This window comes from Cryptomeria japonica, chromosome 10 (assembly GCF_030272615.1).
Source record: "Cryptomeria japonica chromosome 10, Sugi_1.0, whole genome shotgun sequence".
Classification (NCBI taxonomy): Eukaryota; Viridiplantae; Streptophyta; class Pinopsida; order Cupressales; family Cupressaceae; genus Cryptomeria; species Cryptomeria japonica.
The window spans coordinates 1,486,898-1,513,928 of record NC_081414.1 but is presented as its reverse complement, the minus strand read 5'-3'; the positions used below and the strand labels follow the sequence as shown (position 1 = coordinate 1,513,928).

The 27,031-nt window shown below is 37.0% G+C and overlaps 1 protein-coding gene across 3 annotated transcripts in view; it reads right to left on the bottom strand.

The window, feature by feature from the left end:
• LOC131069423 (histone-lysine N-methyltransferase, H3 lysine-9 specific SUVH6) overlaps positions 1-6,181 on the bottom strand; it is a 72,647-nt gene extending 66,466 nt beyond the window's left edge. The window contains exons 1-2 of one of the 3 annotated variants that reach the window (XM_058004841.2): positions 5,946-6,178; positions 2,781-5,852 (exon numbers count right to left, since the gene is read on the bottom strand). In XM_058004841.2, coding sequence (XP_057860824.1) covers positions 2,830-5,852; positions 5,946-6,009 — 3,087 coding nt within the window. In that variant the 5' untranslated portion in view covers positions 6,010-6,178 and the 3' untranslated portion in view covers positions 2,781-2,829. Of the gene's footprint in view, positions 1-2,780 lie in introns of all 3 variants that reach the window. The other 2 variants (XR_009112129.2, XM_058004840.2) reach the window with 2 other exon arrangements.
• Between the last annotated feature and the right edge of the window lie 20,850 nt (positions 6,182-27,031).

Sequence of the window (27,031 nt, the reverse complement as noted above, 5' to 3'; positions counted from 1 at the left end):
TAGGATAAATTCTTCAACCGTTTCCCTTTTGCTTGTTTTTTTAACTCAAGCTAGTTTAGGATAAAAAGCATCACAAGATTGTAACATCAAATGATCAAATTCCGGCAATTCAAGCATTCAACAATTCAACGTAAAGGCCCCTTGTGATTCCAACATAATCACATCAACCAACAGAACTTATCCACACGTAGTGACCCGACATATCAAAACCTTGGAGTTATCTCAAGTGATCCTTAAGCCAATCTTCAGCATTTGAGTAACTTTGATCAAGAGAGGATAAGATACTTTCAAGTATTTTATTTTGTGTTCGCATGTGCATGAAAAACACATCAACACCATGCAGAAGACTTGTCATGATCTGCTAGTCTTTTGGCCATGAATGCATAGAAGGCTGACCCCTTCTCCTTCGAATGCTCTCCAACATGAGCCTGCTACTAAGATCCTCCCTAGTTGGATTTTTTATCAGCCAACTGCTTTCTGTAGAACTTCTTCACATGACCAAGTTTACCACAATAGTGACATGTGATAGACTTTGGATTCTTTGAAGAATCATCCAGTTCGCCTTGTCCTTTCTGCTAGCCTTGTCCTTGGCAGTAAAAGCCTATTCTACACTGGTTGTCTTGCTGCTGCTACCAAACTTCTTCTTCCACTTGTGCTGATAAAAGAGCGTGTTGCACAGGTCATCAAACTCCAAATCAACATGGGTGGATGTAATGTTGAGAGTTTCGATTGAGTACTCATAGGATTGTGGTAAGCTTTTCAGCGTGATAACCACCATATCCTCTTCTTCCATCTTGTGACCAATGGCCTCCAGTTGATCACAAATGTCTTTGATCTTCATTAAATGATCCTGCAAAGACATATTGTCATCCATCATAATTGAGAACAAATATTTTTAAGGAAGAAAGCTCTGCCTTTATCTGACGTCTTGTGCAGATCCTTCAAGTGAGTCCAAATTTGTGCAGCAGTCCTGCCAAATGGCAATTATGGAAGCATCTCATCGATGATAAATTGAGCAGCATAGCCGCTTCACGATTACACTCATCAAACTTGTGGGATAAGCACAATTACCCAAAACAATCCAATCTAGGCACCAATACTCAAAAATGGTGAGCATCCTCAGTTTCCAGGTATTGTAATTCTTGTCGTTAAACCTCTGAGTGCCTTCCAACATGACGTTGGGTAACGAAGCGACAAAACGAGATAAAATGCAGCTTCTCAAAAAAACACTGATTTTTATTGATAAAAAATCAGCAAAAAACTGAAGCCCACAATTTGTTTCTTTTTAAATCGTGCAAAAATTCTAAATACCCACGATTTTCTGGAAAATCACACTAAACCTTCACAATTCTGAAAATCCACAATGTTGCCAAAAATCGTCAAAAAAAATCTCCACTACTTTAGAAAAACAGCAACACCCACGATTTTGTAAAAAAATGTCAAAAAATTTTGTCAAAGACGAAAAGCCACGATTTTGTGGAAAAATCATCAAACTCTAGATGAGGAAGACAACCCACGATTTTATTTATTTTTTTAAATCGTCAAAAAACTTACAACTGAAAACCCTAGCCGAGCAACTAATACCCCACAATTTTTGTTTAAAAAAAACTAATCAAAAAACTTCTAAAAAATTTCTAGGTAAATGGACCACAATTTTTTTATTAAAAAAATCAACCAAAAAAGAACCTATGCTCTGATACCATGAAATAATAATTGATTGTTCGATTAACAAACGGCGAGAATACTCCTTATATAAGCAATTACAAACGATCTTTCCATAATGGAAACAATCAAGAACTAAAGACAAAATGGAAAGATTCTAAATACTAACTAATTGACTTACAGAATAGAAAGTTACTAAAAATTAACTAAACGACTTAAATGACCATTACAAGCTAAATATTACAATATTACTTTAATATTGTCATATAAGAAATTTGATTACAATGAACGGGTCGGGAAGTGGAGACTAGAATCAAGAACTTAGGCAACTAAAATTATCACTAATAAATGGCAATTGATAAAGATAAATATTAAATATTTAACTACCAATTGGCATTTAATAATTATCTTTATCACTACCATTTTGGCATTGATCAATGATGAAGTATCTTACTATCAAGTGTATTTAGTTTTACAATTCTGTATATTTCTTTAAACATATATATATATATATACCCAAGGGCAAAAAAAATTGCCCATACTAGCATACCCAGTTCTTGTACTCATACCCATACTGGCAACTTAGTTTTTCAACTATCATTGAACTATTGTATCTAAAGATAAACTGATTACAATTTAAGTTGGTAAATTTACACATGAATAAAGCAAATTGAATAGTATCTTGAAGGATAAGAGGTAACTAAAAGGAACCCATACTCCATAACATACATGTTTATTAATAAGAGAGCTCGTAATAGGATAAATACCATTTAATTCAAATCAAAACATAAAAATAAAATACTGTGGATAATCTCGTAAGAATAACATAAAAAGTACAAAATGAGAAAAGTAATAAAAGAAAAGAAAATGGAGAGTCAACAATAATAGGACAATAGGTTTATTAATTATTTTAGTTCAAAGCCAAAACATGTGCCAATTTGGTATGTGAAATAGATTCTTTCTATTTAGGAAAACAATCAAAGAAGAATATATGTAGTAAATGAAAATTTTAACAATCAAGTGAATCTACATTCTATAGAGAGGAGAGGTTTTGATAAACCAAATTGTCATTCAGTCAGAACGAGTAACAATTGAAAGGTGGCATATAAGAATGATACCTTCGAAAAATGGCAAGAGTATATGGTACCAGAGCAGTTTCACATGTGTTCAGTATAATCTTCCAGTGCACTCATCGGAGCCACAATAACAGCTTTTCTTCTTTATGTTTCCATCAGAATCTCGAACACTGTCAGGGTTATAGTTATAGTGATAACAAAGCTCTTGCAGGGGAGGAATATTCTCAGCAGCAAAAAGCATAATGTGTGGGATATTCTTATCATCATGATCAAAAAGAACATTTTGTGCATATAGATTTGGAGAACAACTATGATTAATAAATCGTCCAACACTTCCATACTTGGCTGCATCAATGGTATAACCTACATCCTCCACAGTTTCACTTATAGAATGAGATGGGAGCTCATTGACTAAACCAGAGAGACCATCCCAGAGAGATTGATCATTACTTCTTCCAATATCAAATAGGTACTCATCATTTCCAGTCCTCTGTTCAGCTTCCATGTCAGAAAGAAGTTCACCAGTGTATTCACATATGAAACTGCCCGAAGTTATTGAAGACAGTGACCGTACTCCCCAACCTCTCTTATCAGTTTTAAATATCTCAAGATTATTTCTTACACCATGTTGGCTTACTCTGTTGTGACAAGTTGGTGGACATTTACAAGATGGACCACACTCGTAAACTAAGGGCTTTGCTTCAACAATAGAACCAGTGTAGTTGTAAGGCAGTTCACCTCCATTCTTGACAGCACAGAGACACTTTTCAGAGTCGGAGCATTCATCAACACAAGCACAGCCTCTTGGAGGAGGAGGATTAAACCCTGATGGATATATAATTTTAGCAGTATATTCAAAAGGTGCTGGCCCAGCTTCATCATCTACTGTATTAACAACACAAATTGGCCTTGTTTCTTTGCCTTGGGATATATCTTGAAGGCAAAGGCCTTCACGAGGTGCCCCCTTTTTTGCTCGTCCAACAGATTTAACAATGTTCCAGGCTAGCTCAGGTTGGCCTGGCATTCTTCTCAACTGAAATTTGAACACTGAAAAACCACTGGTTCCCGTTTCCTGCCAATATCTCTCTACAAGATAAAGGCCATCGTACGTGTATGTGGTGCCTGTCTTGCTCAGAGTGGCATCCTGGCTACCTCGACCTCCACCAGAATTCCTTGAGTCCTTAAATCCTCGTATTACTCTAACAGGTGAGCCTGCATCTATGCAGTTCTTGAGTGCCAAGTTCCCACGCTCAAGTTTCTGGTCCTCCATCTGCTTCCCCTTCTTATCTCTGTTCCCACCTTGTCCGGAGTAGATCAACACTTCGCCTTCATCATTATCTGCATAACCACCTGATGCCACAATACTAGTAGCAAGAATAGATTTACCTTTCTTTAAGTTCAAATAATCAATCCCACCCTGCGACTGTCCATGAAGACCAACAATCATAAGCTCAATCCTATAGTGAAATTCATCTCCAACTTCAACACCAGGAACATTACCCACAATCTTCTCCCCAGTGTTAAGATATTTATTTTTTTCCTTGAGAACATTAGCAGCCATTATATCTGGCCTTCTGTGGCCTTGTCTGGACTCCTTACTACGGTTTTCTTCCTCCTGCAAGAATTTCCTATAAAGCACTTGAAAAAGCCGCATGGTCTCTCTGACTTTGGCACGTGTAACTGTTCCATCACCATCAGATTTAGCTTGCCCATCAGCACTATCAAAGGGTGTAAGAGCGAAGCTCACACTTTGAACCTTAGGCTTCAAATTGAGTTGAGATTTCTTCTTGGATGTATTTGTAGAGCTTCCACCATCGGCGGCCTTTACTTTTCCTTTGGATTTCTGTACACGTTTTGGCTTTGTTTGAGAGTGCAGGGGTATAGGTGATGCTTCTAACAAACCTTGCCCATATGGCAGGCCTTCCTCTACTTTGAGGCCAGAAACTCCATACTTAGGAGTTTCTTTACTATCTTCGGAGGTATTTGGATCAGATAGCTGGGATTCAGTCGAACTAGATATCATCAAGGCTTGCCCATCTGGTAGATTATTTTTCCTCCGGGGCTGTATCGATGAGCTAGAAGCTCTGTTCCTCAAAACAATCCCACTATAGGCGATTTCACCATTTGCCTTAGATTTTTGTGACATTTCAGAATTATGATTAGTTGATACCATCAAGGCTTGTCTGTTCGAAAGGTTCTTTTCCTCATCTGAGCTATGGGCAAGCTCCTCATATGGAGCAGTTGGAGTTGCTTCACTATCTATAAATGTAGGGACTGGCATTGCTTCATTATCTTTAGGAATTAAATCCAGCTGATTCACCACAGTTTTTGAGTCCAAGTCAGAATTTGCTTCTGCTTGCTCCAAAGTTGCAGGGAATGGGATAAGCTGCATGGTGGGATCCTTGGAGGCTTTGTGGGCTGCAATAGCTCGGAGGCACTCTTCTCTTGTGGTTGGGGGTGCGTTTCTCCCACATCCAAAGGGAAAATCTCGATTTGCAGAGACAAAGCGCTTAGGGAACCTAATGGGGGCTGTAGAAGGAGAAAAGGGCTGAGTCAGAAGCGGACACATGAGCATCTCAGGGCAAGTAGAGCACACGGAGAAGTCACGAACTGCAGAGACAGATAATGGTGAGAGATTAACAGGGGCTGCTGTAGGAGAATCAGGCGAACACATGAGCATCCCGGCTGTAGCTGGAGAGATAGCCTCGAGAGAATCCAGAATCCCACCTTCAGCCTCCGTAGCAATTGGTATTTGTTGTCTTTCCAAATGGCCAGTGGATGGTAGATTTTCAGGATCTTTAACTATTGTTGAGTGATGTTGCTCTTCATGGTCCGGGAGAGGAGGACGTGAAGGGGAAGATGTTTCAATATGCAATGAATTTTTCTGATGTTGAAGATGATCGGAGACAGAGTACAGAGGAGAATGAGGAGAAAGAGAAGGCATTTCGGGCTGTTTGGGCGTCGATATTTCTTGTTTTCCTTCTTTATGAGCAGCAGAAAAAGAAGGAGAAGGATTAAGATTTCGAATTATGGGTTCAGCAAAACGCCCACAACCGGGAGGAAAATCCCTAAATGCAGAGGGCTTCTTTTTCTTCTTTTTAAGCGATTTAGTTGCTGCACCATTTTGTGTAGAATTATTTAGTGACGTTTTCATATTTTCCTTCTTAGAATCTATAACTTGAATATTGTTGTTTAGCTTGCTCTTACCTGTAGAGGAAGGCTCGCATTGTACAGCAGCTGGGACGGATGCTGGATTGGCAACTTCACCCATGGTTTGCTCTGCTCGCCAACCATAACCAGATTCAAATAATCTTCGAAACGATTTGATCAACCTGAGAAAAAAGATTTAATTTCTCTACAGTTGAAAATCTTAAGCTTCCCTGGGAGGAAAAAGGGCATGAGAAGAGAGCGCATACATTAAATAACAGTAAATAAATTAATAATAAATATTAGCTTAACGGGTAGTTTGTAATGGCGCCTTCCTGCGGTTACTCATGGAATCCACGTGTTATTCATCGAGTTAAAAAAGCTGAAAATATATACTGCCGGTATGTGTCTTCGGCGGATCGACTAAATTTTGGCAATTACAAACAATAAATGTGATTACCAAATAAACTTCAGAAATTAGCTTACCTAGTTGTTTTCAGTTAGGAAGTTGATGTTGCCACCGTTTTTATAAGGGTGAAGAAGAAATTATTTTAACGTGAACAAGGTTCAAAATAATTTATGGGATCAGTCACAAGATCAAATCGATTTTTGCAGTTTTAGGGGAAAGGATTCAATAGTTGAGCATGCACCAATTGTTGTGACGGTTGTTGATATCTTTTGTTTCAAAAATTGAACAAATAAAACCTATTGTTTGAAACAAAAAATATCAATTTTTGTTAGGAAATGTACCAACATTTCTTAGGAAATGTATTAATATTGTAAAAAGTAACCAATCAGGTGATGCCATATCAGCTGCACAACTATTGGGGGCTCTTTTGCACGCCTATTGGTCTCACTTTTTGGGGGGGCTATTTTGGACACCTTGGTAAAAAGCATGCTGATGTGGCATCATATTTGATGATGTGGTCCTGAAACCTTAGTTATAAGCAGGGGACTTGCCAAGTAAGCTCCTGTAAAAAAATCGGAGTGATTTGAAATTTCCAAGTAGGATTTTGAGAAGCGCGAAGTTAGGGTGCACAACTACTAGGTCCTTTCTCCTATCTTCTTTTTATGCAAATGATGATAACTGAAAGATAAATAAATTAATATTTTTTTTAATATTATTAATTATTTTTTTTATTGTCTTATGTTGGTGTTTGAAATAATGTTAAAGTTAAGTTTAAAGATTATAATAAACCTAATTTTTATATGTACATGTCTAAATTTTTGAACTTTAAAAAATTAACTTTAATAAATTATTGAAAATAATTTAAAGAATTTAAAGAATCATTTAAATTAATTTTTTAGTTTATTTAAATAATATAAATTTAATAACTTTAATGGAATATTATATAAATTTAATAATATAACTTTAATAAATTTGATTTATTTAATAATTTCATTTTAAGAAATCTAACATTAATAAATATATCTTTCACTTTCATTTTACTATCTTTACAGTTTAAAAAATTGACATTATTTTTTTTAATCTTAATTAAGTTTATGGTTGGAGGTTTATTTGGTTAGAGGTTTAATTAGTTTTAGGGCTAGGGTTTAATTTGGTTTATGATTAGGATCCAATTTGATTTACTATTAGGGTTAGGTTTCAATTTATTTTAGAACTAGGATTAAGTTTTGGTTTAAGAATAAGATTAATTTTAATTTATTTTAAGATTAGGGTGAACAATTAGTTTTAGGGTTAAGGTTCAATTTTAGGTCAAGGTTAAGGGGTAGGGTTCATTTTGGTTTAGAGTTAGGATTACAATTCAATTTGGTTTAGTTTAAGTTCAAGATTAGATATTGAAATTGAAATAGTAACCCTAATTTAATAAGGATTAGCATTCAATTTGGTTTAGTGTTCAATTAGGTTTAAGGTTAGGGTTCAATTTGATTTAATGTTAAGGTGAAAGTTCAATTTGGTTTAGTGTTAGGATTTAGTGTAGTTTAATGTTCAATTAAGTTTGATGTTCAAATAAGTTTAATGTTAGATTTCAATTTGGCTTAGTGTTTAGGTTCATTCAATTTGGTTTAGCACTTAATTAGATTTAGGCTTAAGGTTCAACTAGGTTTATAGTTAGTGTTGACTTTGGTTTAAGTTTAGGGTTTGTTTTGGTTTAGTGTTAGAGTTGGAGTCCAATTTAGTTTAATGTTCAATTTGTTTTAGGGTTACAATTTAATTTGGGTTAGAGTTAGGGTTAGGGATTGATTTTGTTAAAGGCTAGGGTTAAAATGTGTATAGAGGATTAGGGTACAATTTGGTTTAGGGTTATCAATAGGGTTTGAATTGATTTAATATTCAGTTAAGTTTAGATTTAGGGTTCAATTTTATTTAAGATTATGATTAGGGTTCAATTCGGCTTAGTGTTATGATTAGATATAGAATTATAGGAAGGGTTGGGATTAAAACATTAACACAAATTTAATAAGGGTTGTGATTAAACTTAGTTTAGTGTTAAATTAGGTATAAGGTTAGTGTTGGAATCCAAGAACACTGAGAGGGGGGGTGAATCAGTGTTCTACCAGTAATTAAGAATTTAATTCCTTTAGATGTTTTTCCAATTAATAACCGGTAACCATATATACAAGATATAATGAAGAACAAAGCAACCACAAAGATCAACACCATAACACCACCCACATATTTATACATGGAAAACCTCAAAGAGGAAAAACCACGGTGGGATTTGTGACCCACAATATCTATCCACTGGCCAGTTGAATAAATATTACATAAAAAGGGGGCTTGCACATGCAAAAAGGCACACTACCTAGAGCGCAATACTCATCACAAAGGAGCTTCACTTACTACAGATATAAAATGTTGAATTACAAACAAAATCCTGAACTCTGAGTGTACATCTGATGTGTTGGATGAGTTCCGGTTTAAGTACTAACTATATTGGTTAACAATGTCTCCTTCCTTATCAGTAACCTAATCCGCTTTCCAATCCTCTTCACAAATAACCAAGACTAATTACAGGTCATTACATTTGCATTCTGTCGATCAAGATCTCACTCACACAATTGCATAAATCCTATCATGTCTATATCCCAAAATGACCTAACCAAACTGACTTATATACCCTTACATACATGAACATGAATGCCTTATGTCGGCTTACAATCATATTACAAAAGATAAATACATGTCGACCCAAAATAAAATATAAACATTAATCTTTATGACTGTTGCCGCTTTAACCTTTGTCGGATCAATCTCCTATGTCGGCCTCCAAATACTGGTTCCTGGTTTATTGATTTCCTTTGCTTTTCACAATGTCGGTTTCCTTAAATGTCGGATGTCAATCCTAGAATACTAGTGAGTACCGAATAAGTATCCAACCCAAAATGATGTGTGTTGCCATCAATGACAACACCATGAGCCCAGATGAGTGTCAATTGCCAACAATCTCTCTCTTTGGCATTGATGGCAACACTCATGTGAAAAATGGATCATTGAAGTTCTGTTCTGGTTCCTGTCCAAAAACTTCCCAAAAACTAATCTTAGAAAGTTGCTCCCCCTGAGCTATACATTACTTCTTATGTCCCTTAATATTTTTCACATCCAACCTCTCCCCCTTTGACAACAATGCCAAAGCCGGGGCAAATGATAAGAAATGAATGAAATCAAAATTAGTGTTTACCAGATCTAGATGTACTTGAATATATCAGGGTAAGCGCTCTTCAAAAATCCCAAGTAAGTGTCCCAGTCGGTTTTCAATGTTCCCAAAATTGATACAAACCCATTAAGAATGTAGGCATGTAATTCTTTTTTTGTTAATGAGTCTGGTGTGGGCTTATTCATCTGTTCTATACATTCACTTTTGTGAAGCAATAAAGTGTTTAGTCGGGGACTAACCAAACCTCTCAATTCTTTGGCCCGCCGAATTAACATGTCCATATTCTTCCCCAAAGCAGAAATCTTTGATTCTGAAAGCAAATTTTGACCATCAACGGTGTTGATCAATAACTAAGTACCATCAAAATTATTTACAATATGCTCTAATCAGACCTTAGTCACTTTTATTTTAACTTACAAGTCTACTGTTAATTTAGTTGTGTTGGTGCAAGACTTGTAAATATTGTTGCATTGATGAAGGGCTTCATTAATTCTTGTGAATTCTTCTGTCAGCTTTGTCTTATCATATGTGATCATGTTATAACAAGTGACCTTCCTAGCTACATTATACATCTCCACCAAATGTCGGTTTGACACTTGTTGTAGAGTTTTGTACTCCTTGGCAATGTGTTATGTCAAACCCTTTAGCTTTCCAGAGGGGCTAGCTACCTGACTGATCTTGTATTCTGAGGCAAGTTGTTGCAGGATTGGAATGGCTTGTTTTATAACTTTCTTGTCCTTTGATCCTTCCTTCATAAGCTTTTGTGCTACAACAAACATTAACTCATAACTGCTCAACTGCTCAATATTCTCCTTCTCAATCCCTTAAAACCTGATTTTTCTTAATCAAAAATATTCTCCTTCTCAAAATGACTAAAATCTACTTGACCGGATGTGTCAAGTGCCAACAATGAGGGACAAAGAAACCGGTGATGGTTTCGGTACCCTAACTTCAATTTGTCCTTGTTCTTTCTCCTTTTCCTCTACCTTCTGTCCTTTTTCTTCTTGTTCCTTCTCCTTGGCATTGGTGGCTTCGCCACTTGGTGTAGTTATTTCTTCTGCCACTACATCATGAATCTCAATTGTATCTACATCAATAACCAGAGAAGAATTGTCCTCAATATTATCTGCTGGTTTATTTTCCTCTATATCCTCAATTACTTTCTTTTCCAAAACCGGTGGGTCTTCACCTAATATGCCTTTCCCCCTAGCATCAACCGAGATGTCAGGAATGTCAGACTTAGGAGGAACTTTCGGTGATGTGAAGAATCCTGGATTATCAACAAAGAAATTGCCCATGCCTCATGAGTCTCTTTGACTATTTCATTCACTCTTCCCGCCATTAAGCTAACATGCTTGTGCCTACTCCAGAAAATTGTTTTATTTGCAAATTCAATGCACTTTTGCATCTTCTCTTCAGTTATTGAACCACAAACAGTTAACAGTTCTTGAATCTTTATATGCCTATTTTCCTCAAGTGCAAATAGTCTTCTACCGTCTAATTTATTATATAACTCTATTGGTATTTTCTTTTTTATCTCAATTAAGGCTTTCTTATATATATCTAAGTATGACAAAACTACTTCCTCGGTTTCCTTTTGCTCAACATCATCCATATGCACATAATAATATTGTATATTACTCAAAATTTCATCCTTGGTGATTTGATCAATCAATTCACCTACAGATAAAAGAGGGATAATTTTTATACTTTTACCGGATTCAAGAGCCTTATAAATTCAGATTTCTTCTCTTTCCCGAATGAGGGAGTTGTATCTCTGTCTGATTTCCTCTCTTTGTAGACTTCCTTTCCTTCACAAGTTGCTTATGGGCTACCGGAGGGGTGACCTTGGTTTTTTGTTGCTTTCCTTCCTCAAGATTCTTCCTCTGAATTCTCATGTAAATTTTGGGAATCTTAGAGGGTTCTTCTTTAGTTTTAGATCCAGAACCAACGGGGGCAATAAAGGTTTCTGGTTTCTACCTTTTCATCACACCTTTGTCGGTTGCTACTACCGATGAGGCCTAAATTGTTGTCGAAGAAGATGACTCTACTAGTCCAATAATCTGCTTGATTTCACTGGACATTTTCTCGACAACCTATCTTACCTTCTTTATTTGACCTTCCCTCTTCTTGTTATTGAACCCTATTTGAACTTCAAGTTCCTTTTGCTTAGCAGTGCCAAAAGACTTTTCCTTTTCATCTACAAGGGCATCTATAAGAATCTTAGCATATAAGTCCAATACACGTACATCAACTTCATAACCCATCTCAGTTACCCATATTGTTCTAGGTTTAACAGCTTCCATGAGAGTTCCATCCTTCTTAACTAATGAGTTGAGACATTAGCATATTTTTATCCTTACAACTCTTAAGCTTTTGTCATATTTTGATTTACATAATAGTAATGATGTATCAAAAGTTTACTATATGTATTTCAGATGTTAGCCTAAACCTATTAAATCATGTTTTGTCTTTGCCAGTTTATTCTTGCAGCCATGTTATTCATTCATGTTGTCATGCAAATTGTTTAGGCAATATCATGTGTGAAATTAATATATGTTTTGATTAATTAAAATAGATGTGTATGTTCTTTCTTTTTGAGATTGCAGGAATAAATTGGTGTTGTTAGGAAGGCTCTCTTGTCGTGCCAGTTGCAGTAGGAGACATTCAAGGAGGGAGTGAAAGATCAAATCAACAGAAATATTGATGAGCGTAAGGAATGGCAGAGGAAAAGTAATTGCACAAAGTTTACTGATGTCTTACTCAAAGTAGACATTAGTGTTGAAAACACCGCCATGATGTGTTATGACTGTGGTTCGGTTTAGATCCACATTATCAGCGACTTAACTCCGTCTATTTCCTTTCTTGATTAGTTATCTGCCTCTTCTAATTGGTGTGGTCTGTGTAATAGGAAGTAGTTGTTTTCTTTTAAATAAAGGTCTTTATCTCTTTTATGAGGTTAGATAGAAAAGAGAGAAAGTAGAGTAGAGGATTTTGGAAATAAAGTTATAGTGTTTTGAGTTTCTTTTTATGTTGAATCATGTAATGACTTCCGAAGAACAATGAATAAAAATATGTTATTCTGAGCACCTAGAGTTGTTTTTGAGAAGCCTGGAATCACTCATCCAAGGGGCCCCACTTGGTGAGTTTTCCTGTGCCTTTATTAAGATTAGTTTTCTTCTTTAGCTATAGTAGAAGTTCTGGCATTGACTGTTCCTACAGCCATTGGAAACATATCCACTGACTGTTCCTGCAGCCAAACCAAAACAGAGTAATTTTTGTTTATCAGCATTGAACTTAGCCAGTATTGCTTGAATAAATCTATGATAATGTGGAAGTTTTCATGTAGCCTTTCAATAGTTTCAATTCTTTCTTATCTTTTCTGCATAATGTTAGTTGTTGCAATAATGCATAGTAGCTATTGCAGGAACTTAATGCATATATAGTGTAGACCCATTTCAAGTACTACGTCCCTGGGTTGACAATCAAATGAACACTAGCTATGAAAATAGTGACTTTACCAAGTGAATGCCCAAACTTCAGGTTGAGACTTCAACTAGAGTTATTATTCTTATTGCTGGGTTGAACATTTTTGGCGCCGTTATCGGGGATGGTGTCAAACTAAGAACCTGTTATGGTTATTGTCTTTTCAGTTTTCAGTTAATTGTTTTTCTGGCATACCTGATTGTTCGAAAGAAAAAAATTATGAACCTGCATACATAGGTGAAGAAGAGATGTTCTAGGTAGATTTCTACCCAGTCATCCTAATCATGCAGAAATTAATTCCCCAGATATAAATCCTTTTGCTAAAATTTATCAAACCCTGGAGAATTTGAACCACCTTGAATCTGAATTTCTAAAAGGTAGTCTTCAATTCCTTTTTGGAATACCAGAAGAAGAATTTCATTTGGTAACTCCCCCCACTAGTCCAATGCAAGGAAATCCACCTCCAAGTGGGAATAATCCACCTCCTGGTGGGAATAATCCACCTTTGGACCCAATATTTGAGTTCCCCATATCTGATCAGCATGATAATGCTAATCTCAAGAATATTCCAGCTTCTTCCCTTCCTAAATTATATGGATTGGTGACAGAGGATCCAGACACATTTCTGTTTTAATTTGATGTTCTCTGTAGGAGTTTTGATTATACTACAGATGCCCATTGACTCAAAATATTTCCTACCACTTTGAAAGAATCATCTTTAAGATGGTTTATGAGTTTGGGTAGTAGCACAATCAATACATGGGATGAGATGAAATGATTATTTCTTGCAAAGTATAAAGACTATTGTAGAGGTATTGGTCGCCATGGGGATGATATTTTTAGAATGACATAGAAAGAAGATGAGAGTCTTGAAGATTACCTGGAAAGGTTTATGTTTGGTGTCAAAAAGTCCAAGCATAGTACTCTAAATGAAGATTCCCTCAAGATGATATTTTTAAGAGGAATCAATGATGAATGCACTGATGCTTTGGATCTTATGGGAGGAGGTGACATTACACAATCTACATGGAATGAGATAGGACAAATTTGTAAGAAGTATTCTAGATCAGCCTCTAAAAGAAACAGGCATTTCAAGCCAGGAGTTCCTTCATCAGCATCTAGTACTAGAGTTTCTAGAATGGAACTTAGCCATTTGTTGAAGGACTTTAAGGAGGACATCATAAACAATATGGCTACTCAGTCGGATACACTCTCAACTAAGAAGAAGCGTGAAGAAGTTGATGCATTTCTTGCAGAATTTTGCCCTTATTGTAGATAGAGAAAAAAGGACTGCAGATGTAAAATGGTTGCAAATCTTGAGGTTACTGACTTCAAGCCAATACAAGGTGAGGATGAACAAGTTTTCTATTTTGCTCAAAGAAGGCCAAATTTCCAAAGACAAGGTATGCCTCTGGATCCACTTTCTTTTTCTGGTTATAGTGGAAATTCTTATGTACCAAATAATCAATGGTAATCACCATATGCTCAAAATGTTGGTAATTATCCAAACTTGTATGGTCCTTAAGGCCAAGGGCAAATTTTTTCTAATCAAATGCCACAGTGGCAGCAGCCACAGGGAAATCGGTATCCACCTCGGGGCCAAGGGAGCCAGTTTCAAGGGAATTGGCAACCTACTCCTCAATGGAGGGGGAGTCAACCATGCACTACCCAATCTTCTGGATATCAACAGCCTATTCAGCAGCCGCAACCACCTGCGATAATGCCTCCCCCTGCAGCCATTGTTGTTCCACCTAAACCAACGCAGTTTCCCACCCAGCCAATGCAAATCCTAATATTAAATCTCAACAACAACAAGCTTATTCAGCTGACCCTAATCAATACCCAACCTATTCTCTATCTATAAGTGATATTCACCTCAGATCCGGGATAACTTTGCCTAATCCATCTCTTCCAATTATCATTGAGGTGCAAGAAGAACAAGAAATCTCTAATCCAACAGCCACAATACCTCAGAAGGAGATAGTACCACCATTTCCCCAAAGATTGCAAGAAAAGGAAGTTCTTACAAAACAAGAGCAAGGTTTTGATATCATAGATCAACTGAAACATGTATGTATTAAAATCCCATTGTTGCAAGCAATAAAAGATGTTCATGTATATAGTAAGGCACTTAGGGAGGCATGTCTAAAAAAACCTGGTAGGAAGAAGAAGGATCCACAAATAGTGCATGTGATGGGTCAACTGGCAAATATTATGCTAGGAAAGGTTTCAATTCCTAAATATTATGATCCTGGTAGTCTTGTTGTGAATATAGTCATTAATGGCACCCAAATAAGGAATGCTTTAGTTGATTTAGGGGCAGTCATTAATGTGATGACAAGAGAAGTAATGGAGCAACTTGAAATCAATAGTCTCAGGCCTACACCTACAGTCCTACAGCTTGCTGACATCTCTACAGTGCGACCTGATGGTATGATTGAAGATGTGGTTGTTACTTTGGATTCCTGGGAATATCCTGTAGACTTTATGATTTTGTCTCCAAAGGCAACATTGGGAGGATATCCGGTGATTTTGGGAAGACCTTGGCTTACCACGACTGATGCATATACTGGATGTAAATCAGGGGATATGACAATTTCATATGGGAACTCTACAAAAACATTAGCTTTGTATTCTCCTGCTCAGCCCTAGTTTGATCAACAACAAGCCATTTGGCCTACTTTGGGAGAAGAATCTGAGGGAGTTGACTCTATTAATCACCTCATGATGATTAAGCGAGGGCCATTCATGCAATCACATGATGAAGACTCGATTCTTTATAAAATTTTGACAAATGGGTTAAAACAAGAAAACAACAATTGCAGGAGTTGGTACCAAATATTGCAGATTTAGACTTTCTTGCAGCCACTAATATATTGCATACTCTGTTGCCACAGGAAGTCTGTACTTCTCATTTTTTTGATATATCCTAGATTGATCTTACTATCAAAATAGAAGTTGATTTGAATATCAATAGTGATCTTGCAGATACTCAAAAAGTAGCACTCATGGACTTGCTTAAATGTCATAAACATGTCTTTGCATGGGATTACAAGGACATGCATGGAATAGATCAAATAGTTTGTACCCACTGTATCTATATAAAAGAATAATGTTACCCACTCAGACAGCCAAAAAGAAGAATCAATCCTGCATTAAAAGAAATAGTTAAAGAGGAATTGTAGAAGTTGTTAAAGGCTAGGTTTATCTATCCTAACTCTGATAGCCAACGGGTATCACCTTTGGTAATAGTTCCTAAGAAAGGAGGAAAATGGAGGGTATGTGTTGATTATAGAGCTTTGAACTTTGCAACAAGAAAATATCATTTTCCATTACCATTTGTGGATCAACTATTAGACTCTTTGGCTGGGAAGAGATACTTTTCATTTCTTGATGGATTCAGTGGTTACAATCAGATTCAGATAGCCCCAGAGGACCAAGAGAAGACTACATTTACTTGTTCTTGGGGAACATATGCATATTTTGTTCTTACTTTTGGATTGTGTAATGCTCCAACTACTTTTCAAAGAGCAGTGATCAATATATTTTCAGATATTTCTCAAGACATCATGGAAATTTATATGGATGACTTTACAACTTATGGCTCTGAATTTGAAGAAGCATTAGGGAACCTAAAGAAAGTTTTGCAACTGTGTGAAGACTATAGTTTGTCATTAAACAGTGAGAAGTGCTTCATAATGATGCAGGAAGGAATAGTCCTTGGTCATCATATCTCTATAAAAGGCATACAGGTTGACCCAACAAAAATTGAAGTCATTCAGAATATCAATGCACCGGTAAAGCAAAAAGATGTTAGAAGTTTCCTTGGTCATGCTGGATATTATAGAAGGTTTATCAAATATTTCAGCAAAATTGCAAGTCCCTTATATTCTCTACTTACCAAGGATATGGAATTTAAATGGACTTCTTTATGCAATGAAGCTTTCTTGAAGCTTAAGCACGCTTTGACCCAAGCACCAGTTCTTAAAGGTTTGAATTGGTCTTTACCATTTCAAATTCATACAGATGCATCTGATTATGCAATAGGAGCAATCTTAGGACAGAAGATTGATAACTTGGAAAGTGCAATATATTATATCAGCAAGAACTTGCAGGGGCTTAAGTTAAATTACACAGTCACTGAAAAGGAAATGTTAGCAGTTATATATGTACTCAACAAATTTAGACACTATATAACAGGGTATCCCATATTTGTGCATGTTGATCATACTGCAATCAAATATCTCATGAATAAGCCTTCAATTACCGGTAGGTTAGCTTGCTGGTTATTGTTGATGCAGGAATTTGATATCATAGTTATTGATAAACTAGGAAAGTCCAATATGGTTGCAGATTGTCTTTCAATACTTCAATTACAGGAAGATCCTACAACCATAGATGATGTTTTTCTGGATGAACATCTATTCCTTATACAAGCCCACACTCCCTGGTATGCTGATATTGCCAACTATTTAGTTGCTGCTAAAATGCCACTTCATTTCTCTCCTAAGGAAAGAAGGTTTTTAGTGGAGAAAAGCTTTAACTTCTCATGGATTGTTGATTGTTTGTTTGACACTGGACCAGACCAATTCATGAGAAGATGTGTAAGAGAGGATGAAACATATGATATCCTACATGCATGTCATGATGAGATGTGTGGAGGATATTTTGTTGCTAAAAGAACAACACTCAAAATACTGAATACAAGATACTATTGGCCCACATTATATAAGGATGCATCACAATATACAAGAAAATGTGACAGATGCCAGCGCATGGGGAGACCTACTAAATCTGATGAGATGCCATTGTATCCACAAATATTGGTTGCACTGTTTGATAAATGGGGATTAGATTTTGTTGGCCCAATTGATCCCCCTTCTAATGACAAATCCTACATTTTAGTATGTACAGATTATGTAACCAAATGGGTGGAGGCTCGCGCCATGACACATGTAAGAGACAATAAGGTAGTTGAGTTCCTTTATGAGGAGATATTTACAAGATATGGAGTACCAAGGGAAATTGTATCGGACCAAGTCCCACAATTTACTTCAACATTGATTGTAGCCTTGGTCAATGAATACAATATAAGGCACAAAAAATCTACCCTATATCATCCACAAGCTAATGGACAAGTAGAGGTTACAAATAGGGAGCTTGAGGCTATTCTTACTAAGACAGTAGTTGTTCATAAAAAAGACTGGTCTCATAGACTTTCAGAAGCAATTTGGGCATACAGAACAACTTGGAAGACACCAATTGGTTTTACACCTTTTGAGATGGTGTATGGAAAAGCAGTAATGATGCCTATTGAGTTTGAGCATAAAACTCTGAGGATAGATTTGAAATTAAATATGATACTTTCTGAAGCACAAAAGGAACATATTTAGCAATTGAATGCTTTGGATGAATGGAGAAAAATGGTTGTCTAGCGGACAGAACTGATACAAAATCAGAGAGCAAGGTGGCATGATAAATACATCAAAGAGAAAAAGTTCAAAACAGGTGACTAGGCAATATTGTATGACTCCAGATATAAACATACTATGGGAAAGCTGCAAACCAGATGGTTAGGTCCATATGAGATAGAGGAAGTTTTCAACAATGGAGCTATTCGTTTGACCACAATTGACCCGATTCGGTTCAAGCTTTTGGTAAATAGTCACAAATTGCATCTTTATCATAAGTCAGCTAGCAAAGAGGAGTTCCTACAGCAATTTGCTAAAAAGGATCAAACACAAGTTCTTGCAGAAACTGATCAAGTTCCTGCAGCCACTGATCAAGTTCCTTCTGCAATTGAGCAAAGTATTGGAGGTAAGGTTCCTGTAGCTAGTGCAATGAACATGCTTGCCACTTCATAATTCTCCTCATGTCATTTCACAAAAATATTTCCATGTCTTATGGAAATATTGTTCTCCATAAATAAAATTTTCCATCCACGTCATCCCATCTCATTTCCTTATCTGTCATTTCATTTCATTTCGCCATTCTTTTCACGCAACTGCAGGTATGTACATATTTTATTTTATTTTAATTAGGCATTTATGATTTCATTATGATTATTGCCTTTGCTAAATCCATGTACACTTCCCTAAATCCTTTCAGCCTGTGTGGACACGTGCCAAAGTAAGTTGGGGGGGGTGTTTTATGGTTCGGTTTCCAAAATTAGTAATTACTCGTCCCTTTCGGTACCTTGATTTGATTGCTTGCCATCATTTCTTTAATAAGATATTCTTTGGCATAAGAAAGTAATGAACTCTGCTGCCAAATTTGGAAATAGGTAAGGAAGTTTCAATTTTCAGTCTGTATAATATTTTGGTTCTTTGTGTCTTAGCTGCAGAGTTTGCTACATTAACAGATTAAGAAATGGGTGGAGATCCAATCCGCCATGCACCAACAGTCCACGATGCGTTACTACAAGATGCTCTTTGTGAGCATTATTTCAGGCAGCATGGTTGGATTGTCTACTTTTTGAAAATAAGGGATTATAATGAAGAAATTGCTTCAGAGTTTATGAATTCATTCAATGAAGGAGAGGCTACTGTTAAAAGATTAAGGGTCATTGCTACAGAGCAACAGATAGCTGAAGTTATAGGGTTGCCGCAAGAAGGAGAATTGTTTCCAGAATCAAAAGACGCCAGAAGTGCTAGAGCAGAATTTACACTCCCCACAGATGGACCTCTAACAATGGACAAGCAAGGAACCTGTTGGGTCTCAAATCAACAGATTGGATGGGTTCTAAGGCAATGCCAACTCCTATGATCAAACCCTCCAATTGACTTGGCCAACTTATAGAGTGAACCTATTAGTTACTAACTCTCTCTCTTTAGGCTCTGCAGGACCTAGGCGGGTATACCTATTCACTGAATGTCTCCAATAAACAGTGCTTTTTATAGCAGATATGTTATCCTATTCTGATATCTCCTGATCTTGAAATGGCATGAGTTCCTTGAATGGAGATATTGCAGACGAGTTCAAGATTGTTATTTCGCTTTGTGTTTCTTAATTACTCCTGTAGCTATAAAAATAACTAATTGTGAAAATAAACGATGAGTATAACTTGAGATTTAAGCCAGTGCCTTCTTTATTGCATGGGTTACAGAGTCATTACAATTTTCTTCAGGACTTATAGTGCGAATCTGTGAGACAGTTTTTTAACTCATCCCTTATGAACCTGTCAGTTACTATTTCTTTCAAAACCAAATGAATGCTTATATTATGTGCTGATTGAGTGAATTTAACCCTACCCTTAAGGGACCAGTCAATTAAGCTTTGCAGGGAACAATTACAATCCGCAAGCAAAACTTTTGTTACAACATTATAACATAAAGCATAGATTTGATCTTAAGAATATGAATAACCCTATCTTTATCAGATAATATCACAGACGATTGCCAAAAGAAAATGAAATAATCCACAACACATATGCAGGGAAACAATTGATCAAGATTTGTATTCCATTGAAGTTCGTACACAAAGACTTACAGGCTGTCGTTCTTTTGCTCATAATCCTATCTAATATTATCTCCTTTACATTACAAAAAACATTCTCATATATATATGAGGACGCAAGCTTTTCATGAAGAGACACGACTTTTCAAAATATTAGTCGTCAACTCGAGTGTTTCTAAACTTAAGCAAAAAGAGATTCAAAAGTCCCAAATGATGAATGTAATCATCGTCTTTGAATGTTCTGATTCAAGGCGTTTGCTTTTTTAATTCATCCCCTAGCGTCAGGTACTTGAATATCATCTGGTTGACAGTAGGGGCCATATCCTTACTCCGATCAATTTCTGACAAGGCCCAATCCTTGACGCTGACAAGCTCCTTTCGCAAATCCTCCAAGGTTATTACCTCTCCTTCCTTGTAGACGGAAGGCATTCCAACGGGTCTTTCATCATCTAATTCTTTTAGATCTCTTCTTAGCATATCTTCGAGTTTGACATGATTATCCATATACGCGTTACCCTCAGCCTTTTCTTCTGGCGTCATGGAATCGTCATTGCTTAGCACCCCCTGCAATCGTGCTCTTAACCGCTCATGCTCTGTTAGCGCTTTTATGGTTCCATTGTAAACTATCCAATATGGTTCGACCTGTAAGAGCATGGTGTTAAACCGATGTCCTATGATGTCATTGACCAATTTGTCCATTTTTTGCTGGATATTGTCTGCGCGTTTATTGCCCTTCTCTGCCTGATATTTCCAGTACAGGGCATCAGAGACGTCATCCAAGCTGCGTCCTGCACGGTATAAGGTGTATTCGCTGATAGGAGTCCCCGTTTCTAATTGCAATACCTTTGCTTGCAGCTTCTGGTTTTCCTCCTTGGATTTTTCATATAATCCCTTGTATGTAATGTTTTCTCTGACCAGAAACTCTGTCTGGTCCAAGTTCAATCTTGCAACATCCAGGTTGAGCTTCGCAGTGACCCTAGGATCAGTCTTTCCAACCTGATGAACCATGAGGTGCCCAAAGGTTTCTTCTATATCCACAATGATTGGCCTCTTCCCTTTTGGATATAGTGCCCACTGTAGGAGAGCCTTTTTGTCTGGATCATATCCAGACCCTAGGAACAGTTTATCTACCTCCTGGGGCAATACCTGCTGATTCAAATCTTGTTTCTTCAAAAAGCCATCAAATAAGAGTGCTGAGTTGATATCCCAACCAGAGAAGATGATCACACCGGCCTCTTTTAATAATTTCCTCCCTTTTTCAGGAGTCATATCTTTCATGAGGACATCAATTTCATCCTGTAATCTCTTCATCTGTTCTTCCTCTGGTTTTCTAGCCATGCTTCGTTTGACATGAGCCCCTTTGTATTGATATAGAAATGAGAGGAATTCCCTAGAGGAGGCGAATCCATCATCAGCAATGAAGTCCTCATGCTCAGTCATTCTTATGTCAACAACATCTTTGATGTTGATTTCTCCTGTGTCCATGTTCATTTCTGTTTCGAAACCAGGAGGATAATCCTCTCGAGGAGAATCAGGTGGGATAGTACTGGCGGTTGATTTTGGTGACATGTGAGCTAGGGCCTGACTATCTCTTTCAGTATTAATGAAGCGAAGGAATTGTGAAGGAACTCTGTGCATAATTTCAGCTTCATGTTGAAGCAGCCTTTTAGCTACCTCCAGAGGATCTTGGAGATTTCCAATTAGGTCTCCATCTATCATTCCCCTTGCCCTCTTCCATTTGTAGGCCTCCCAGACTAACTCACTCTTTCCTTTCAAAACTTTGGCCTCCTCTCGCTCAAGGTTCTTAATTAGGTCGTTTGGCATTTTGGCCATATGTATCCCAGCTTTGAGTTTCTGTGAGGCTCTGGCAGCTTTTATATATCCTTCGGGATCAAAATTCTCCCTAGGCTCACCCAGAGTCATGCCATAGTAATTTAATTTATTCTGTAATAAATGATAACTCTTTGAACTTTTGACAATGAAATCAGAGAAAACTAATAGACCTGGAACAATAGATTGTTTACCAAAATCAGTTAAATGTTTAGCACTGGCAATAGACAATTGCCTTATAATCTCCAAGCTAGCCACTCTGTCTGGCACCGTAATTGGAAGCATGTGTGGTTGCCCTTCATATCCAAATACCCTTATCTCCATGTGATTATCATGGCAATACCAATCACCCCAATTGTGTTCAATCTGTGATTCTAGAGAGAAATCCTTTGGCCTGAGGAACCTCTTAATTTCAGGGGACAAAGTATAATCCCTGCGTTGTCCAAAAGCTGCACTGAGAGGTTTCACAAAGTATTCTTGAAAATGCCAATATTGGTTGTTCATAAACCTCTGGTCCCATGCTGATACCCACAACTAAACCGGCTTCTTCAGACCATTCTTATCATAGGACCTGATGCTGAACTCATCTGGCCAGAAGTTAATTTCTTGTCCACAATAAAGAAGAATATGCATTAACATGGAGTATAATGAAAAGTGAACATTCACAAGGTCTCCTTTCATTTTTTCCAGCCCATGATTCAAGGTATCTGCAACATAAGTAGCAAAATCAAATGACCTAGGGTCTTTTGATTGAATATCAGCACACAAAACCATAATCCCAACATCCATGAGTGGATGAGCCTCTATGCCTAGTACTTGGGCTGCAGTATAATACGTATATTTGAAATATGGATGGAAGTGGTTGACATCAAATGGCACCTTGTCACTTTTGCCAAACTGAACAAATGACCCACCCACTTTTGGCCTGTGAACAGGTAGCCTCCAAGTCCTGTAGATATTTTCCAAACTAAAGAATTCCTGTGAGAGTTTCTTCATATCGATGCTTTCCTCGACTTCCCAGTCTAGATCAAAAACCATATCAATAGTCTACTTGTTGATTACTACTAATGTATTCCCTCTGTAATCACATATGGTTTTAGTTCTCGGGTTGTAGCAATTTACCAGAGCTTTCATTAATTCTACGTCTACAAATACATTTGGAACTACTAACTTGCCTAAGTTCCTCTTCCACAGATTACTAATGGGTTCGGGTGCATCCCTTCTTTTGTAACCAAACAAAAATAACTCATGCCCTCTTATCTCAGTCCAAATGTCTCCTAGATTTTCAAATTTGTCCTCTAATCCTTCTTCTTCACTTTTAATCTTCTTGGACCTTACACTAGACGATGGACACTGGTCTAATAAGTCCTGAGTCAAAGCTCTCCCTTCTTTCTTCTGTCTCTTGGGCTTCTCTTCAGGGTTTAACTCTTTTCCTTTCCTACTCTTTTTAGAAGAAGAAGACGAAGGTTCCATAGTTACAGTAAATAAGAGAGACAATACTTACTTGGTAAAATGCTCAACTCTTCTGGTTATCGTTTGCAAATCTCTGCAAGTTCTTCACAGCTTTCAATCTCTTAGCATCGATCTGATTCTTACGAAAATTCACTCAGCTTAACTGTAATTGAATGGGCAACTTGTGTATAGTTAATGTTCTGCATCTGTAACGGCTACTCAAGTGTTTTAAATTTAATTGCAGATGTGACACTTTTCAACTGGGCCTTTAATTCCTTCGCGGGAAGTACAGTCCGCTCAAAGTGCGCGCGTTTCAAATTATCGATGAAACCCTTGCCTTCGGCCGAGTGTTTGAATCTTCCATCGAAAGCTCATTTTCTTCGATAATACTGTTTCGGTGAAAAACTTACGTCGAGAAGCCGCTTTTAAGACTCATCGAAATTACTTTTTCATCGATAGTCTCCCTTTTCGACAAGTTGCTCGCGAGTTTCATCGATGCCATACTTTCGATGAGTTTCTTTCTTCGATGAAGGCTTATGAGTGTTCATCGATATCCCCTTTTTCATTGATATCCTTTTTATCGATGAAACAGCTTTTCTTTTGTTCGACACCACGTTCATCGATGAAACTTGCATTTCGATGAATGTCTCTTGAGTTTCCTCGGTAACGATATTTCTTCGAAATCACCTTTTGCCTTTTCGCCTTTTGCTTTTACCTTTTCGATGAAACATGGGGTATCGATGAGCGGTTTCTTGCGTTCATCGAAGGTAACTTCTTGCCGAAACACCTTTGCTTAGCGCTTTATATGCCCTGTGTCGATGAAAACGCTCTTTCGATGAAACTTCTCCTGCAGTGCTCGACATAGCTTACTGGCCGAAATATCCATTAGTCTTCATGCTTATGGAAACATATATTATTATTTTTTTTATTTTTATTATATTTTTTCTTTAAAAAATAGTACTCAATAGAACCAAGAGGGTTTCCCTTCCAGTAGAGTGGCCTCAAGTGAATTTATATGTAATGAAGTACATTACTTGTGAAGGGAGGTATTCAAATTTACATTCACCCCATTTCAAATTGCTTAGACATTTACGATATGGCTGAAGAGTGAATGTTCCTAATTTTTTATATCACCTCATTTCCACAAGTGCCAAAGAAACACGGAAGAATGGAAATCGTTCTATCAGCCATCATGGTTTGATAAAATTGCTGGTAGAATGTTCTCTTAGGGATGTTTCATAAATGGAATGGGGGGTATTTGAAGACATGTCGCAGTTTAGGGTTGAAGATGCTCCTGTTGTAGATGAGATAGAAGTTGAAAAGGAGGAAATGGAAGAACCCTCTTCTCCCATAATTTTTGCAGAGAATGAATTGTTCATCGCTGAAGGAGCTGTGACTATTACGAAGGAAGAGATGGTTGAGACAAATGTGGAGCATCCCTCCACTTCTTTTTAAAGGGAATCAACATCTTCTAAAAGAAAAGGGAAGGAATTCGAAGGAATCAATGCAGAAGATGAACCTATGGTTCAGCCACAGGAAATTCAAGTTTCTTTTAGCTAAGAGGCGTAGACCGAAGAGAAAAACTCTTGTAGCAAAGCCGCATGTAGAAACCGTTCGTGCAACCACTCCAAAGGTTTATGTAAGAAGAACTAGGAGTACTACCCAAAAAGTTTGTCCAGTAAGTGATGCAACAAAGATTATTTCAGTAGAAGCATCAGAAGAAGAGAGTCCAACAGAGGTTGAAATTCAAAAGGAGGATGATGTTGACAGACTCTCAAGTCTAGCATATGTGGCAAGACAACTTGAGGAACCTGTTGAAGAAATTCCACGTCCAAAGGTAACAACTATTAGACCTTCATCATCTCTCAGCAGTTTATCTATTGCATTAACATTTTATAGGCAGTGGGAGATAGAAAGGGCTAGATTACAAGGGATTATTGACAAACAACAAAAGAAAATTAAAAAAAAGAGATAATAAAATTGAAGAATTAGAAGTCAAAGTTGATACAATCACTGATATGGTCCCGAAGTTAATGCAATGTAGGGCATCGCCAAGAGTTTATGCTTTGCATTTGAAAGAGTGGTATTTAAATTTTAAATTAAACCGCATTGTCAGGGACCTTAGCCCTTCTTTCTAAACCCCTGAGGAATTTGATGATGCCTATCAGACTTCCCCAACAGCTATAAAAAAAATTATTGTGTGAGCTTTACTTGCATAACTATGTTGTAACTTTCGATAGTGAGTGGAATCCCTTGTTATACATTGGGGATATCCATATAAAAGCCTTAATGTCATGGATTCAAAACGAGATCAGCATGGGAGCACAAGCCAGAACACATAGGGATGTTGAATTTGATTGTCCATTACCATTCAGGAAAGAAGAAAAAGAACCAAGAGTTCTCTATTATGAATGGCATAAGCTATTGGTAAGGTAAGATGTGAGGAATCAAGTGTTGCCAATGAGGAAAGAAATATTCCAAGCATATGAGGATTTAGTTCAAAATGAAAGTGCAACTACAATTGAAGGCCTAACTCAATGCTGGAATAATTTGCCAGAAGAATTGAAACAAGGAGAACCTCATTCACTGCCAAATTTTCATGTAGCTATACAAAGAGCCCCTAAATATATCCAACTGGGCAGGATGAAAACCAATAATTGGTTACCTTTGATCTTTCAACCCCCTATACTTATGTGGCCATTGTTGGGATGTAAAGTTACAGATCCCCCTTATGACACAGCTACAGAGGAGGCCAAATGGTCTAGATTAGAAAAGATGAAGAGGTTTTATTGGAATCTGCCTTCAGGAGGAACATGTCAAGGAACCGTTGGTGACTTAAGAGTTAGTGCCAAAATTAGGAATTTTCCTCTTGTTGAAGGATCAACAAGACCTTAAAGTTGGGGGGCATGATGAGTTGAGACATTAGCATATTTTTATCCTTACAACTCTTAAGATTTTGTCATATTTTGATTTACATAATAGTAATGATGTATCGAAATTTTACTATATGTATTTTAGATGTTAGCCTAAACCTATTAAATCATGTTTTGTCTTTGTCAGTTTATTCCTTCAGCCATGTTATTCATTCTTGTTGCCATGCAGATTGTTTAGGCAATATCATGTGTAAAATTAATAGATATTTTGATTAATTAAAATAGATGTATATGTTCTTGTATGTTCTTTCTTTTTGAGATTGCAGGAATAAATTGATGTTATTAGGAAGGCTCTCTTGTCATGCTAGTTGCAGTAGGAGACATTCCAGGAGGGACTGAAAGATCAAATCAACAGAAATGCTGATGAGCG